A 15,197-nucleotide genomic window follows, 5' to 3' on the forward strand; every position below is an offset into this window, starting at 1 on the left:
CCTTGCAGGGGGGAAGGGCCCAGGCCATCAGGTGCCAGGAAACAGGGTGTCGGCCATTCTCTGTGTCCAGACCCCTGCACACACCTGCCCTCTAGGGCTCTGCAACGATCATACACCCTTATCCCACCACCTAGATACTTAAGAACTGCCTAGGGGAAACTGAGGCACCCCCACACTATTCAGAGGAGACATTAAGAACAGTCCTGCTTCGTCACAGGTGGTTCCCCAGCAGCTGCTGGGCCTCGTCTCTTGGGGCTTGGTTCTGCATACCAGGACTCCCCGTTGGGAGCCCTTTGCCTGCATCCCCTGGCGATGGGACCGGCCTCCCCGCATTCCCAGCAGCTGCGTTGTTGAGCCATCTTGGTCAGACAGTTCACTGGCCCTTAGGGTGACCAGATGTCCCGAGTTTATAGGGACAGTCCCGATTTTGGGGTCTTTTTCTTACATAGGCTCCTATTACCGCCCCCCCCCCAAGTCCCGATTTTTCACACTTGCTGTCCGGTCACCCTACTGGCCCTCCACCCGGCCCTTCCGCGCTGCTGGATTCGCCGCAGGCCTCTGGGCAGCTTCTGCACGTGCATCTCCATCCGCTCAGCCGTGTGGCTGGATGTGTCGGCCCGTGGCCCCCTTGGGCCAGGTCCTGGGCGGGAGAGAAGGAGGGGAGTGACCGCGTCTTGGCAGCTAGCCTGCTTGTCGCCAGGCTGCTCCTGTCTCTGGAGGGGTGGGGTAGTCTTGATCCGTCCCGGGCCAGGCCCCGCGTGTCCGAGGTCGGTAGCTGATGCAGGTGGCCGCCCAGCCCTGGGTTGCTTTGGGTCTTCGTGACCCAGTCGTCAGGACTGCCTTCTCCTTAAGGGCCCTGCTGTGGGTGTGGGGCCTGTAGCGGGAGCCCCCCCTCGGCGGACTGTAGAATGAGCCGGTGGCTGCTGGCAGACTCCCCGAGCCTCTCCCTGGATTGCTGGGTCCGAGAGCAGCACCCCCTCATGCCCTGGGCAGCACTCGGGGACCCACACACCTGTCCCAGTCTCTGCAAAATGTTTTCCACTCCGCCCTTTTGTTCTGCTGGCCACCCACCTGCTTCGTTTGGGGCAGCTCCCCCCTAGCTGGCCCAGCAAGCCCCAGCTCTCTGCTACTCCGGGAGGCTGTCTACTCGGAGTGCGGAGCCCAGCCCCGCTCGGAAAGCTGCCAGGGAGCCCCTATGTGGTATCCTATAGTCACTGGGGTGGTGGAGGCTGCCCTTTGTTGGGGTAGCTGGTCTGACATGGTCCCTGCTGAACGGTCCCCAAATCTCATTTGTGACACCCACCGGAGGTCCCCGGCGTCAGCAGATGGGCTCCGCCGTCCCCGCCTAAGCCCCAACCCCCTTTCGGGGAGATCAAGGGTTAATCTCGGGGTCAGCGCCCACCCTTCCCACTGGGGCAATCCTTTTACCGTAGCCCCAGCCAGCCCCAAGGGAGAAACCCCAGCGCGAGAGACTTAGTGAAAGTTACGCGGGTACCTGCCCCCCTCCAGTGCAAGGTAGTGAATTGCTCAGCACTAGATGGACATGCCTGTCCCCTGTCCCCCCCACCCCCCCTGCTTCCCAGACCCCTGCAGCCATTCACAGCAGGGCAGGGTGGGCCTGAGGCCCTACGGCTCAGATTCCCTGGTAGGAACGACCCCCCGAGGCGCAGGGGCCGTGCCTCCTGGGTGTCTGGGGTGAGATGCCGCAGCGGGGCCAGGAGAATGAGACAGAGGGTTTCGGGCTGGGTGGCAGCGACCCCACGTCCCCCCAGCATAGGGCCGTGGCGTGGGTCGCCCCGCCCGCGCCCCCGGGATCCTGCGGGCTCTGGCGTTGTTAACCCTTTGCCCTCCCTTGCCAGGTTTCACCCTGGAGAAGGTGCCACCCGACCTGGACGCCATCGTGATCGGCAGCGGGATCGGAGGCCTGGCCGTGGCGGCTGCCTTGGCAAAGGCTGGCAAGCGGGTCCTGGTGCTGGAGCAGCACGACCAGGCGGGGGGATGCTGCCACACCTTCCAGGAGAAGGGCTTTGAGTTTGACGTGGGTAAGCGGTGGGAGGAGCCCGCCGGATGCTCGCGGGCGAGGACGTCAAGGGAGTTGCTGGATTTCTTGGGGCTGGGCCCGGCCTGTGGGACCCCCCCCAGCTTCTTGCCTGGGCAGAGGGCAGTTCCCCCGTCTGCGGTGCTCCTGCTGGGGAAATGGGGTCAGGGTGCGGGGGCTAGCCCCCACCCCACCCGGCACTCCTGCCAGAAGGGTGACCAGATGTCCTGATTTTAAAGGGACAGTCCTGATATTTGGGGTTTTGTGTTATATAGGTCTGGGTGCGGGGGCTTCCCCAGCAGGAGCGCTGGGCAGACGGAGCGGGTCGGGGTGCTTGGGGGTGCCTATTTTTCCAGGGACCCCCCCAGTTGACCAGGGGCGAGTAGATGGGGGAGCAGAAGGGATTGATGAGCCATACTGGCTGGCACAGTGGGCATCGCCTGCCTCACCACTGTCGAGGGGTTTTGTGGGCATCATGGCAAAGGAGAGTTTAAGGCAGGATTTGAAAGAGGGACAGGTCTCACTGCATGACCTGGGGGGCGGGGGGTGGGCAAGTCCCACCCCTGCTCTGTGCCTCAGTTTCCCCATTTGTAAAATGGGGGTCATGATAATGACCTGCCGCCCAAGGGGGCAGTTAGTTAATATTGGTAACATGGCGGAAGGTATGTCTGATTCCTCTAGGGGATGGTCGTGTGAAGATCCCCCCCGCCCCCCCGGTGTTGGTACACTCTCTCTGCAGGGTGCCGCGGGGACACGGGGCCTAACAGCAAGGTTAGCTGAGGTCAAAACCAAACCAACCCCCCCCCCCATCTCCACCTCTCTGAAGGTGACTCCAGGAGCAGGACGACGGCTAATTGGTTTACTTAATTCCCTAGCATCTGCCGCTGTGGGCTGCCAGATTCATGTCAGATCTCATAAGCTAAGCAGCACGGGGCCTGACCGGTAATTGGATGGGAGGCCGCCCAGGGGGCTACCTGTGCCGGGGTAGGTGGGGCTCTTCTGCCAGCCATAGGCCGGTTGCCCAGCCGTGGTGCTAGCATCGTGGCAATTAGATCCCAGCAAGGGGGTGGCGTGTGGGCAGTGCGTGGCACCGGGGCATGCTTCCTCTGGCTCGCCGCAGCACGCGATGGGTCTGGCCCGGATTGCCCCCTTTTCTCCAAGCTGCAGCCCCAAAGATCTCACCTTCCAAGCCCCTCCCCACTCCATATCACCGGGGCTAATGCTTTCTCTCTCCCTCCTGGCCTGGCAGGCATCCACTACGTGGGTCAGATGCACCCGAAGGGCATGCTGCGGGTGGCTTTGGACCAGCTCACGGATGGCCAGCTGGAGTGGGTGAGGCTGGAGGACCCCTACGACAGCGTGACGGTAGGGGACCGGGACTACCACTTGTGCTCGGGCAAAAGGACCTTTGCGGAGGAGCTGGAGAAGCAGTTCCCGGCAGAGAAGGAGGCCATCAGGGAGTTCATGAGGCTGTCCAAGGTGAGAGCCGAGGTCGCGGAGCAGACCCCTGGCTGCAGCAGCCCCAGCTGAGATCGGGGCCCCCACGGCGCTTGGTGCTGTACATGCGCCCAGCGACAGAACCTGGCCCTGCCTGGGAGAGACACAGAGAGGGGAGGTGACTTGCCCAAGGTCACTCAGAGCAGGGAACAGAGCCCTGGAGTCCTGAGGCTCAGTCTGATGCTCTGACCATTGGACCATGCTGCCTTGTGATGCACGGGTGCCATTGTGCTGGAGAGTCTCCCCCTCAGGATCTGAGATGGCTGGGACCCTCTCCCTCCCTTCCTGGGGGGACAGAAGGCTCTGCCAGGCCCGTTACTGTGGGTTGCTCTTGCCTTTCCTGTAGATGGCGGCGACACGGGTGCCCCTCCTTGCTATACTCAAGATGATCCCCCTCTGGCTGGCCACGCTGCTGATCCGCACTGGCCTCATTCACTGGGTCTCCCCCGTCTTCAAGATGGCGGACACCAGCCACAGCCAGGTCATGGAGCGGCTGACGGCCAACAAGGACCTGCAGGTGGTCCTCAGCTACTTCTTCTACGGTGAGGTGGGCCCCAGCCACCTGCCCCCTGGGGTTCCCCCCTATGAGGCAGGGTGCCTCGGGTCAGCAGGCTTGGAACTGACTGCTGAGCCACGCCAGGGGTCCCGGGAAGGCATGGGGGACGTCTTACACTCCTGGGGACGTCTTGACCCTCCCGGTGCCGCTCCATGGACGTCAGTGCGGTTGGGTAATACACTGACTGAGCAGTGGGGAGCCGTTGTCCTGGAGTATGTAGCCAATGAGTTCAGTTTATGATTCATTTATTATAAGCATTACTTATGATTTTACTTCATAGTGTGTTTAGTTTGTTATTCATTTGTTGTGTGATGTTATGATTAATTAACATAATTATATATAATACCCTTAATGGTATAATATAACAGCCTGCTACTGCCTTACAGCTGGTGGAGTTACTCCCTTAGCTCAGCGGGTAGGTGCGTATGTTGAGGGTACCAGTGTTACCCAGGGTTGTCAGAACCCCCAAGAGGGGCAACTTAACTATTTCACTCCAGGAACAAATCGACAGGAACTCAGCGATTCCGTCTGATCAAGGATTAAATGCGCTCCTGTCTAACACTGCAGTTTATTAGATTTAAGCACACACAAACATAAACAACAGGTTTAGAAGATCCCAGCTATTTACCAATATTCGGAGACGGCATTGAGTAATCCACGACAGGTCAGCGCGGGTCAAACGCCTCCCTGCCAGGGAGTAAAGATGCGAGGAAAATGTCTCTCCCAGGATAGCTCCCCGGGACTGCTCCCAAAGTACACTGGTATCATCTAAACTTTGTGTAATTAACTTCTACAAAACACATAGGTCAGAATGACCCGCCACTAAATCATCCCTTTTCTAACTTTCAATAAACTTTTACTATCAGAGCCATCTAGATTCAAGGCTGTCCATCCACATATCTCCTTTCATTCTCAGTTATTTACTTTTCCGCCCCTCCTCCCATTCTGATTAGCAAAACTGCCGGTAGTTATGACCTTGTTTCTAAAAGCCTGTCTCCAAATGAACCCTTCGCTAATATGGCTGCAATTAGCTTGATCACATTCTGGGGTATATACCCCCTACAAACCCAGGGCAACACCAGGTTCAGGCCTTGCAAGGGGCATTCCAGTGCAAGGACGCGGCCTCCGGGGTTGGAGTGAGATCCGGGGAGGGAGTGGTTACTTTTTGTGACCTGCCCCCTTGCCGCCAGGCGTTCCCCCCCGGGACTCCAGCTTCCTCATCAACGCCCTCATGGTGCACCACTACAAGCGTGGCGCCTGGTATCCACGAGGGGGCGCCAGCGAGATCGCCTTCCACGCCATCCCGGTGATCCAGCGGGCTGGAGGCGCTGTGCTGGTGAGAGCCCGCGTGGGGAGGATCCTGCTGTCCGAGGGCGGCGCGGCTCTGGGTGAGTCCCGGGGGCACCTGGGTTACCCCTCCCCACATGGCGGAAGTGCGTTTGCTAGGGTCTGGTGTCCTTGTCTCCCGGCAGGAGTGACGGTGCAGAAGCGGGGCCAGGAGGAGGTGGTTTATGCCCCCGTGGTGATCTCGGACGCTGGGATATTCAACACCTTTGGGACCCTGCTGCCTGCAGAGATCAGGAGCAAAGCAGGTAAAGGGGGAGCAGCCCTCTGGGACCTCAGCAGAGGTGGTGTCTGGCCCACCCCTCTCCAGGAGGCCAGGCAAGGGCCCCGTCTTGCAGACAACTGGCACCGGTCCACGGGGTGGCAGAGAGAATGGATGGGCGCGGCTGCCAGCATCGGGCTGTCCTGCTCTCCTGGGCGCATCTGGGAAGTCCTAGGGCGGCCCCGTGGAATTGAACCCTGGGCCTCCAGACCCCAAAGCGTGAGGCTCGCCTGCTTGTGCTGAAAGACCGGGAGCCAAACCACAGGGGCAGGAGCTGACCCAGAACTAGCAGGGGCTGGAGAGACAGACTGTGTTAGCCTGGGGTACCAGAGCAATCGCCAGCGGCTTTCCCCTGCACCACCCATCTGTACCCCCCCGAGCCCTCGCTCTCTCTTACAGGGATCCAGTCTGTGCTCAGCATGGTACAGCATGGCATGGGCTCCTTTCTGGTCTTCGTGGGCCTCCAGGGGACCACCGAGGAGCTGGGCATCAAATCCACCAACTACTGGATCTACCTGGACAACGATCTGGACGAGATGTAAGTGGCCGGCCAAAGGTCCCTGGGACCTCTCGGTCCCCCCCTCAGGGCAGGTGTGCTTCTCTGCCTCTCCCGTCTCTGACACCTGGGTCCTGATCCCGTGCCTCGGTTGGTCCAGATCCTGTGGTGCTCTTCAGAAGCATAGAGCATCAGAGATCTTAAGGCCGAAAGGGATCAGCTTGTGGTAGACCCAGTGACCCGGCCCCATTCTATCCTTTAATTGCATTATGGTAGCACTGAGGGACCCCAGCCGGGAGCAGGGCCACGCTAGTGCTGGGCACAGAATAACAGAGGAGCTTACGTTTGAAACAAACCTCTGCCGATTCCACCCCCAAGCCACCCGCCTAGACTCCCAGGTGAGATTTCTCCTCCTTTCCTGCCCGACGCTGCTGTGCGGCATTGCTGCGTGCTGGCAAACAGCCGCTATGTCCCGCCCCAGAGGTGGAAGCATTTCAAGGGCGAGTGACGGGATCCCTGCACGTCCCTTACCTGCCGCACACTTGGGGAGGTGAACGGGAAACGGAAGTAGTCATGGAAAACATTATGCAAGTGAAAAATGCCCACTTTCGTCAGACGACGCTGACCAGAGCACGGTTAATGATGGAATTAAATAGACAGGGTCTGTACGTTAAGTGTTGCCGATGGAAGGAGCCGTAGAAGCAAAAGTTACTATTCCTTGTCCTCTCTATGTTCCAATGGTTATTGTTGATGTTAGAATAGCAGCTAAAGGCCCCAGTGTGCTAGGCGCTGTACGGACACATGGTAAGAGGAGACAGTCCTGGCTCTGATGAGTTTACCATGTAAATAGTTGAGAGATGAAGAGAGGGCGGGGAAACTGAGGCACGGGGCGGGGAAGCAACTACCCCAAGGTCACCCAGCAGGTCAGTGGCAGAACCTGCCCGCTAGACCATGCTGTCTCTTCAAGCGCTCTGCTTCCCTCCTGGCTCGCAGGGTCTGTCGACACGGTCGTGGTGGGGTGTGTGTGTGGTAGGGACGTCTGCTAGGGGACGTCAGCGCTGGAAACACGACAGCGGCAGAGCTGTGGCGCCATTGTGTAGACATGCACCGCAGCGGCGGAAGGGGTCTTCTGTTGCTGGAGGGGCGGTAGGGGTGACCTAGGCGTGGGGGTCGGGGTGGATTAATTACACTGCCCAGGGCAATGCACAGGGCCTAACTCCGGAGTGCAGACCAGCCCTCTGTCTGGGCAGACTTGTTGGCCGTACCAGACGGAGGTGGTGGAGGGACAAGGCGAGAGCTAGGTGTGTCCCAGCTCAGCCGGAGCCTGTGACCTCAGCCCCTCTCCCCACCGTGTGCTGTGACCCAGAGCTGCTCGCAGGCCAGGCCCCAGGGGTCAAGGTCAGACCTGGAGGGCAGGTCCCAGGGGAGCGGTTTGCGGCTGAGTTCAGACTCGTTCACTTGTAAGGGGGAGGCGATGGGAATTGCCCCCTGGCAGAACGCATTCTGCCCTCACCCCCCACTAGGCAGCCCTGTTACTCCACGCACAGGAGGGGGTGGGGGTAGGTGGCGAGGGCGGCTCATGGGTGTAGAGGGCTGGGGTGCAGCCCTCCTCCTTCCCCTCCTCCCCAGGAGGTCTGGCATCCCGCCGTACCATTTGCGCTCTTTCTGGTCCTTTCAGGATGACCCGCTACGCGGCCCTCAGCAGGGAGGAGGTCAGTGAGAACGTGCCCATGATGTTCATCACCTTTCCATCAGCCAAGGACCCCACGTACCAGCAGAGGCACCCAGGTACCCACCCGGAGACCGGCAAATGTGTCCCGGAGCGGGGAACCATTGGAGGGTGGGGTGGGGGGATATGAGGGAGGTTCCTGTTCATGGAAGGTCAAGGAGATGCCTCCTGGCCGAGGACCAGCAAGACTGAGCCAGTCCTGCAAAGGTTAAGTAGTGGCCGTCTCTGTACCTGCTGGCCACCCTATCCAGTAGCCAACGGGCTCACACTTCTCACATGGGCCTGTTGCCCCATCCTTAAACCCCTGCCACCCTCCGTATGGTGCCCCTGGATCTAAGGATCGTGCCGTCCCCTGGCCAATGGTGAAATGTCCCGGGGACAAACCCCAATCATTAGAGGGCTGGAGAAAATGCCAGATGGGGGGTTGTGCTCGGGCTCTGGTGCTCTCCCGACCCCCTAGGCAGGAGAGCCCAAGCGCCAGCCCAGTCTCGCTTCAGGGTCGTGCTGCCCTCCGAGCGTCGGGTCTAAGCGTCACCACCCCAGCTGCGCCCGGGGATTCCTGCCCCGGAGGGAGGTGCCGCCCCCGGCTCAGCAGGGGCCGCGGGTGAACTCAGTAGCTTGTGGCTGAGCTAGAATGCAGGCCAGGTGTCCTCCTGGTTCACGCCGGCTGAAGACCCGGTCCCATATCTTTCAGGCCGATGCCCAGTCCTAGGGCCGTGACTCCAATCAATACGTTGCCCTGGCCGTGCGTGCTCCTCTAGGACAGCCATGCTGCCCCCACAACCACGTTTCAGGGGGCTCCAGATGTCCTTCTCCCATTTTGGGGGGCTGGCCCAACATCACAGAATGGGGGAGTGTTGGTTGGGGCAGGGGCCTGTTCAGGAGGGTCCCCCGAGGCTTGCGGCCAGCTTGAATTAGCTCTGTCCTCTCCCTGTGCTCCAGGCCAGTCCTGCATGACCATCCTGACCATGGCTCGCTACGAGTGGTTCGAAGAGTGGTCAGGGGCTGGTGTGAAGAACAGAGGGGCTGACTACAATGCCTACAAGATGGAGATCGCCCAGCGGCTGCTGGACATGGCCTTGGAGAGGTTCCCTCAGCTCTGTGGCAAGGTGACACCCCAGTAGACTCCTCCAGTGGGCCTGTGCCGGTTTCTACTGGTGGGCCAGTAGTTCTGTGACCAGTGACCCCTGGAACCATTAGCCCCACAGCTCCATTGCTCTGTGCCCAAGGGCTAGCTGCCAGAAGGTCCCAGGAGGACCCAAAGCTCAAGTTGAAGTAGGCATGGCCCTGTACGTAGTGGGTGAGGGCAGGTCCAGGTTCTTAGATCAGCCTCTTGGTCTCTGGGCCTGGGACTGCTGGGGAGGATTCATACTCAGCTTGGTGGGGCGGGGGAAGAGCCACAAGGGATTGTAGGAGCAAAGGTCCTGCGACAGCTGGTTTGCCACCACGTGATAACCGCGATTAGCTGGCGCAGAGGGGACATTACTAGAGCCCGTTCAAGGTGTGTCACGGAGACTGGTGGCATCCAGAAGCCATGTCCACACTGGAAAATAGATGGATTCCACACCCATGTTAGAGCCCTAGTGTAGACAAGGCAAGCTGTCGCTTGAATGTGCAGTAGCTGGTCAAGGGCCCCCTTAGCTGCGAGCCGAGGCTTAACCCCAACCCGAAAGCCCGGTTCTGAAAAGCATCCGGAGACCCCTTTGATAGCTCCAGGGGAGCCTTTGGATCCAGGCGAAGCCCCTGGCTTGTGAAGAGATCACTGCACCCGGGACACGCACACGCACACGCATGTACACGCACACACACACGTGTACATAGCAGGGAGCGGAGGGCCCGCCTCACTCAACGAACACACGTGGGAAGTCCAGCTTGCTCTGTCGGCACTGGGATGTTCACGTGTTAACACTTTTTTAGTCCCCCCCTTTCCCAGTGAAGACAAGCTGTGGGCGGGTGGGTGGAGTGGGGGTCCAAGGGCAATGGGGCAGGGACCCTGACCTGGAAGGACTTGGGCCTGTATAGTTGGACATCATGGGGTCCTAGAGTCCGTGCTGGGGGGGAGTGGGTTGAGGGGCAGGGCATGGGGGCTGGAAGGGCTGGCAGCGGGCAGTTTCTGTAGCCCCACGTTGCTCCCTGGCCTGCATGTTGTCCCCCTACCTCTGGGCAGGTGGAGTTCCTGGAGGCGGCCTCCCCTCTCACCAACCAGCACTACCTGGGGGCACCCCGCGGCGAGATGTACGGGGCCGAGCACAACGTGAGCCGCTTCGCGCCGGCCGTCGTGGCCACCATGCGGGCGGAGACGCCCGTCCGGAACCTCTACCTCACGGGTAAGGGCAGCCTCCGGCCCTGGGGCCGTCCCCACCCCGCCCCGGCCGGTGGCGCTCACCCCGCTCCGCCTAGGCATCGGGGTGGCCCACCGGGCCTCGGTGGGGGCCCGGCAGGTTGGCCCCTACCCTTGGGTTGAGCCCTGACTTCACAGGAGTGGGGTCGGGGGGGGTTCCCCCAAGGCCGGGTTGGTGGAGCTGAACCCAGAGCGCGAGTCCCCCCCTGCCCGGGGCGGGCCGCTCTGGGTGGCGGGCGGGCTCGGGGGCAGCATGGCAGTTCCGCTGTCTGACGCCCTCCCGTGTGTCCCCATCCCAGGGCAGGACGTCTTTAGCTGCGGCCTGGCCGGCGCCTTGCACGGCGGCCTCATCTGCGCCTCCGCTGTCCTCAACCGCATCCTCTACGTGGACCTGCTGCTCCTGAAGAAGAGGCTCAAGAGGGAGGGCGGCAAGAAAGCAGCCTAGGGGCCCCCCCGGGGGGGGGAGTGGACCCCATCCCTGCTCACGCGACCCATGGACTAGCTGCCCCACCTCCGTCCTCTGATGCTCAGCCTTGCCGTGCCCCAGCGCTTTCCCTGGGGCTGGGAACATGCCGGAGAAGGAAGGTCGGAACCTCGTCTACACACCCGTTCTCACCCCCAAACCTGCTTTTCCACCCCCAGTCTGGGATTTCTCTCCACCCACCCCGGCCGCTGGCTCTGTGGATCGGTCTACACGGCAATTAGACACCTGCGGCTGGCCCGTGCCAGCTGACTCAGGCTCGCAGGGCTCGGGCTAAGGGGATCCTTAATTGCGGTGTGGACATTTGGGCAGGTGTTTTGGGACCCTGTGAGGTGGGAGCTCGGGTGGGAGCTCGGGTGGCAGCCCGGGCCTGAACATCAGTGTCTCCAGCTGCTGGGCCATTGCCCTGGAATGAGGAGACAAAACCCAGCCTGGCTTTCTGCCTCTGACATTTTGGGGTGCAGTCCAGCCCACTGAGGGGCTGTACCACCCCTGGCCTGCTGCCTCGAGTGCATTGCAGGCAGCAGGCAGGTTCCCACCCTGAGTGTCTGAGGAAAGCCACAGCCCTGGTCCAGCAACTCTGCCCCAGCAGCCTGCCAGCACTTGCCGGTCACCCTCTGACTCCACCAGCCTGGGTTGCCACTTCCCAGGTGGCCTCAACACATTCCCCGTCCCCGATTTCCCCCCAAAATGCGTGTTCTGCGCTGTCCATTCCTTGCCTGGTCTGTTGCCCCTCTGAGAGGCTCAATATACGACAGCTTGCCACCTTCAATGGAGTTACCCAAACAGTTTGCAACATTGGATTCGTTTTGATTAAAGAATCAAATTCGTTTATTGAACTACAAGAGTTAGATTTTAAGTGAGTACAAGTAGAAGGCATTGAAGTCAGAAATGGTGACAGGAGAAATAAAGGTAAAACGCTTTCTAAACTGAAACTAGGCTTGGTTCAAGGTGAAACTCTTATCCCAGGTCCCCTGAAACGCTGCTGACCCAATTCTCCGGCCAGGATCTGCTCCCAAAGGCTGTGTCTTTTGTTATCTTCGGTGAAAGACAGCAGGCCACGGCTGGCTGGGGAGCAATCCCCTGGGGGTGTTTTTGCCCCCAATTTCTATAGTTCAGCCACCCGTTTGCAAATGCATTTTCCTGAGGGTCACCCCTAGATAAAGGTCATTCTCGCTGTGAGGACGGAGACCAAAAGCTGCTATTGTTTGCTACCATGCGGATCTGTTTGGTCCTGCCCCCCCTTCCTTGCCAAAGAATGGTCACATGCTATGTGCATGCCCCCATTAGCTTTGATGACACCTGGCTAGAGGCGTCAGCTTGTCCTTTGGCTTGGAGAAACTGGTTTACCCCCTCCCCAGCCTTGGCTGGTCAACACGCCTCCGTCCCGATTTCAGCTGAGGGTCATCACTCTACAGATAATGTCGCTGCACCCCTTTCACCAGGCCGTTACTGACCAGCACGAGCTTCGTTTTCAGAGGATACCGCACAGGGCGTATTGTGTACAATGATTATGACAATGGTGTGTAGGGTGTGAATACAGGGGTGCATCCCATCGCACTGCCGCCAGCTGGGAAGGGCGTCCCTGAGCCAGGGCTGCACAGCCAGGATGGACTATGGGGTGGTGCCTTCCTCCCCCCTGCACCCCAAATATTCCAGCCTGCGGCAGGGGCCGGAGGGCGCAGCTACCGTGCCGGGCGCTTGGTCCAGAGGTTGCAACGCTTGGTTCGATGCCCAAATCGGAGGTGACGGTGCCTGTCTGCATGCCCAGTCCTGCGGCTGCAGTAACCGTATGGCTGTCCAGAGAGTGCAGATTGGTGCCAGCCTGGAAGCTGCAGCTCTGACTCACCATCCCTGCCATGGCTAACCAAACACCAGCTGCCCAGCATGGAACTCACGCTAGGTATGAGCTTGGGGCGGCTGAAAAACAAAGGGGGTGAAGCTGAGGGTGGTGCCAGCACCCTCGCCACAGCTCCCTCCAGTTGTCTGCTGCTGGTCCCAGCTGGGTTACCCCGCACCCTGTCTGTCGTATGTCGCCTGGCACTGTCTGGTCCTGGATCCCACTTCCTGCCCTGATGGCTGTTGGCTTATTTCCCGACGCTCCACGGTCCTCGGCAGTAAGGCACGCAACGTGCCACTCAGCAAGGACGTGGGCTCAGCTAGCTCTTTGGGGATCCCCGCTGAGCTCCAATGAGAAAAAGCGGGGCACACATGTAACGGTTGTCGGCAGGCGGGATCGAACCTGGGACCTCAGTGCATGAGCCCAAAGCCACCTGGCTGTTAAGCAAACTCATTAATCTCCCTCTAGGTGGTCTCGGTGCCACCAGACGGGACAGACCGCCACACCCAGCAGGTGTGTGGGTTCATACTTCCCCTCGCTGAAGAAACGCGTCCCGACCTTCAGAGACTTCCCAGTCGAAATCCCGGACGAGCCCCCACTTGAAACGCCAACAGACCTGGGCAGTCGGCGGGCGGGATCGAACCTGGGGCCTCTGGAGCTGAGTGCATCAGCCTTTACTGCATGAGCGAAAAGCCAGGCGCCTGGTAGCCCAGGCCGTAGAGCAAACTCATTAACTCGCTCTCTCTCTCAAAGGGGTCTCGGGGCTACGAGAGGGGACAGAACCCCGTGCCCAGGAGGTGTGTGGGTAACACACGCAAACAGGCTCCTGTTTCTCCTGCCGTGTCAACAAACCGGGCCGGGATGTGCAGCCATTATAAACCAACGGGATTGCGCCAAAGCCACACCCGACGCCATCGCTCATGGTACAGCGCTCGTGGGGGGCGCAGAAGGGCGAACCCTCTGAAGAGCTCTGGCCCTGAAGGAGACGAGATGGCGCTCGTGAGGGCCCTGGAACCTTTTTGGCTTGCGCCAGAGCATCCCACGGGACAGCGCTTGGCGGGGACGCTGGCGAGTTGTTCGCTCCGACGCCGGCCTGGCCTGCAGCACAAGCTTCCCGGGGGGGGCTAAGGGGAGCGGCTGGCCCAGCCCTGGCAGGAGAGCGCCCCGTCCGGCCAGGGTTTGCCCGCTGCAGCCTGGCTGCCGGGGGCTGAGCTGGGCCCCACCGTGTGGAGACGGCAAAGGAGATTTAAAGCCAGCTCTGTCCTTGTCCCTGCCCCACGTGCCAGGCAGGGCCAGCGGGTGCTCAGGGGCTTGGCCCGTGGAATTTAGCAAAGTCCAGAGTGTAGCAACGTGATTGCCTGGGGCGGGAGCCGCTTTTATTGCCTCCCCCGTGAGGAGTCGAGCCCTGCAGCAGCTGCCTGCTCTCTGGACCGGCCTGGGGCGGGGGAAATGCTGGGGCCAAAGGACGGCGGGCGCCTTGTCTCCCATTGGCGCAGTGGGTGCCCTTCCCCTCCCGGTGCCCCCGCCCTGCTCCCTGCCCCACTGACGCCACCCTGCCGGAGCTATCTTCTCCAGCTTCATCTCCCCCTACCTGAGCCTCTTACCTGCCCTCCAGCCCCCAGCTCTGCCGCCTTCCCTCCACCACCCAGCTCCCCCATGGGAAGGTTCAGCCCCACACCAGTTATACCCCCTCCCCCAGCAAAAACGCTCCCTTGCCTTGCCCCCCAACGGGCCAGCCCTGACTCCAGTGGGGGAGCCGTGCCTCAGCTCACCGGCGCCCCCTGCAGATTCCCCCCCAGGACCTGCACTCCAGCAGTCCACTGGGATTGATTTGTGTCCTCGTGGGACCAGGCCCTCACACGCAGGCAACAAACATGAAACCGGCAGGGTTTTGACATATAAATACAAGCAGCTTGGGTTGGCCCCGTTGGCTAACTACACAGAGCAAGCAGCCGAACAATCAAACAGCCCAAGGCAGCAGCAGCCAGTGCTAACAGCCCATTTCAAATACAGGGAGGGGCCGGCTTTGAGTGGCGTTGTGACCCCCCACGGGCCCGGTCCCAACACCCCTGCAATTGGGCCCGGCTGCCCTTTTGATGCAGGGGCAGGCGGACCCAGTTTGCATGATGTGACAGCCCGGCACACAGGGTCGCAACGTCACTCACATCTGGCCCTGGTGCCCCTCCGTCATGGACTGCCCATATTTATTTGAGACAATGAAGTTCAACCCCACGGCTTGAGAATCAAGATGATCACCAGGTGGGTCGAGCGGGACGTGCGAAAATGGTCGTCAGCACCCCCAACTTCAGCCAGTGCCAAGCCACGGCCAGCCTGGGACCCCGTCTCTGGTGGGGGGTGTGGGCAGGACCATCCAAGGAAGATGCAAGAACCCTGCAGGGGGCAGTCCCGGGATAACCTGGGGAAGCGCCTGCCTCACCCCCGACCTCTCCCTAGCTGAAGTTGCAGATGCCGATGGCCATTTTTGGGTGCCTCACTTGATTCACCAGGTGATAATCTTGTGACGAGCATCTGCCCCAGTGATTCTTGCTAAGATGAGGACCAGTGATCCCCATGCTTCAAGGCCTGGGCTGAGCCCCTGCTGGGGGTCAGGAA

The 15,197-nt window shown here is 60.6% G+C and overlaps 1 protein-coding gene across 1 annotated transcript; it reads left to right on the top strand.

Annotated features, from left to right (window-relative positions):
* Positions 1–1,937: 1,937 nt before the first annotated feature.
* Positions 1,938–11,606, top strand: LOC141978453 (all-trans-retinol 13,14-reductase-like). Its single transcript, XM_074940570.1, has 10 exons — positions 1,938–2,042; positions 3,288–3,517; positions 3,882–4,077; positions 5,282–5,479; positions 5,564–5,683; positions 6,097–6,235; positions 7,872–7,981; positions 8,865–9,031; positions 10,090–10,249; positions 10,563–11,606. The coding sequence occupies exons 2-10, from the start codon at positions 3,308–3,310 to the stop codon at positions 10,706–10,708; spliced, it is 1,446 nt and encodes a 481-aa protein (XP_074796671.1). The 5' UTR covers positions 1,938–2,042; positions 3,288–3,307; the 3' UTR covers positions 10,709–11,606.
* The last annotated feature ends 3,591 nt before the right edge of the window (positions 11,607–15,197 follow it).

This window comes from Natator depressus, chromosome 27 (assembly GCF_965152275.1).
Source record: "Natator depressus isolate rNatDep1 chromosome 27, rNatDep2.hap1, whole genome shotgun sequence".
NCBI lineage: Eukaryota > Metazoa > Chordata > Testudines > Cheloniidae > Natator > Natator depressus.

What these genes read in the sequence shown, in the direction of transcription:
- LOC141978453 (XM_074940570.1), top strand. Translation starts at nt 3,308, where the DNA reads ATGCACCCGAAGGGCATGCTGCGGGTGGCTTTGGACCAGCTCACGGAT. An exon ending in TCCCTCAGCTCTGTGGCAAG is followed by an intron (nt 9,032 to 10,089) that starts GTGACACCCCAG and finishes ACCTCTGGGCAG; the next exon opens with GTGGAGTTCCTGGAGGCGGC. An exon ending in CCGGAACCTCTACCTCACGG is followed by an intron (nt 10,250 to 10,562) that starts GTAAGGGCAGCC and finishes TCCCCATCCCAG; the next exon opens with GGCAGGACGTCTTTAGCTGC.